This window comes from Malurus melanocephalus, unplaced genomic scaffold (assembly GCF_030028575.1).
Source record: "Malurus melanocephalus ecotype Western Australia unplaced genomic scaffold, MMel_1.1 scaffold_1762, whole genome shotgun sequence".
NCBI lineage: Eukaryota > Metazoa > Chordata > Aves > Passeriformes > Maluridae > Malurus > Malurus melanocephalus.
In genome coordinates, this window is record NW_026624994.1 from 17359 (window position 1) to 18285 (window position 927).

General features: G+C 59.2%; 1 protein-coding gene across 1 annotated transcript in view; it reads left to right on the forward strand.

Annotated features, from left to right (window-relative positions):
- The window catches only part of LOC130587326 (U5 small nuclear ribonucleoprotein 200 kDa helicase-like), a gene marked incomplete at both ends in the record, with an annotated part of 18274 nt that overhangs the window by 14460 nt on the left and 2887 nt on the right, over positions 1–927 (forward strand). The window contains 2 exon segments of the mRNA XM_057388302.1: positions 708–832; positions 835–902. Of these exon segments, the coding sequence (XP_057244285.1) occupies positions 708–832; positions 835–902 (193 nt within the window).

A 927-nucleotide genomic window follows, 5' to 3' on the forward strand; every position in this document is an offset into this window, starting at 1 on the left:
GGGGGGTTTGGGGGATCCATGGGATTGGGGGTTTGGGGGATCCATAGGATTGGGGGATCCATGGGATTGGGGGTTGGGGGATCCATGGGATTGGAAATTGGGAGGTTTGGGGGATCCATGGCATCAGGGGATCCATGGGATCGGGGATTGGGGGGATCCATGGGATCGGGGGTTTGGGGAATCCACCGGGATTAGGGATGTGGGGGGTTTGGGGTATCCATGGGATTGGGGATCTGCAGGAATGGGGGATCCACCAGGATGCGGGATTGGGGGATCCCTTCCCCTGGAGAAGGTTTGAGCAATTTGGGGGATCCCTTTCCCCTGGAGAAGGGGGGGATGAGGGGTTTGGGGGATCCCTTGCCCTGGAGAAGGCGGAATCCATGGGGATGAATGATTTGAGGGATGAGTGGTTTGGGGGATGCTTTCACCCAGAGAAGGGGGGATTCATGGGTTTGGAGGATTTGGGGGATCCTTTCCCCCAGAGAAACGGGGKATGAACTGTTTGGGGGATCCCTTCCCCCAGAGAAGGGGGCATCTGTGCGTTTGGGGGATTTGGGGGATCCCTTCCTCAGAGAAGGGGGATCTGTGGGTTTTGGGGATTTGGGGATCTGTTCCCCCGGAGAAGGGGGGATCTGTGGATTTGGGGGATCTGTTCCCCCGGAGAAGGGGGGATCTGTGGATTTGGGGGATCTGTTCCCCCGGAGAAGGGGGGATCCGTGGGGACGAGCGCTCGGTGCCGCAGGGCGCGGGGAAGACGAACGTGGCGCTGATGTGCATGCTGAGAGAGATCGGCAAACACATCAACGTGGACGGCACCATCAACGTGGACGACTTCAAAATCATCTACATCGCCCCCATGAGATCCCTGGTGCAGGAGATGGTGGGCAGCTTCAGCAAGGTCAGAGGGGATGGGATCCATGGGATGGG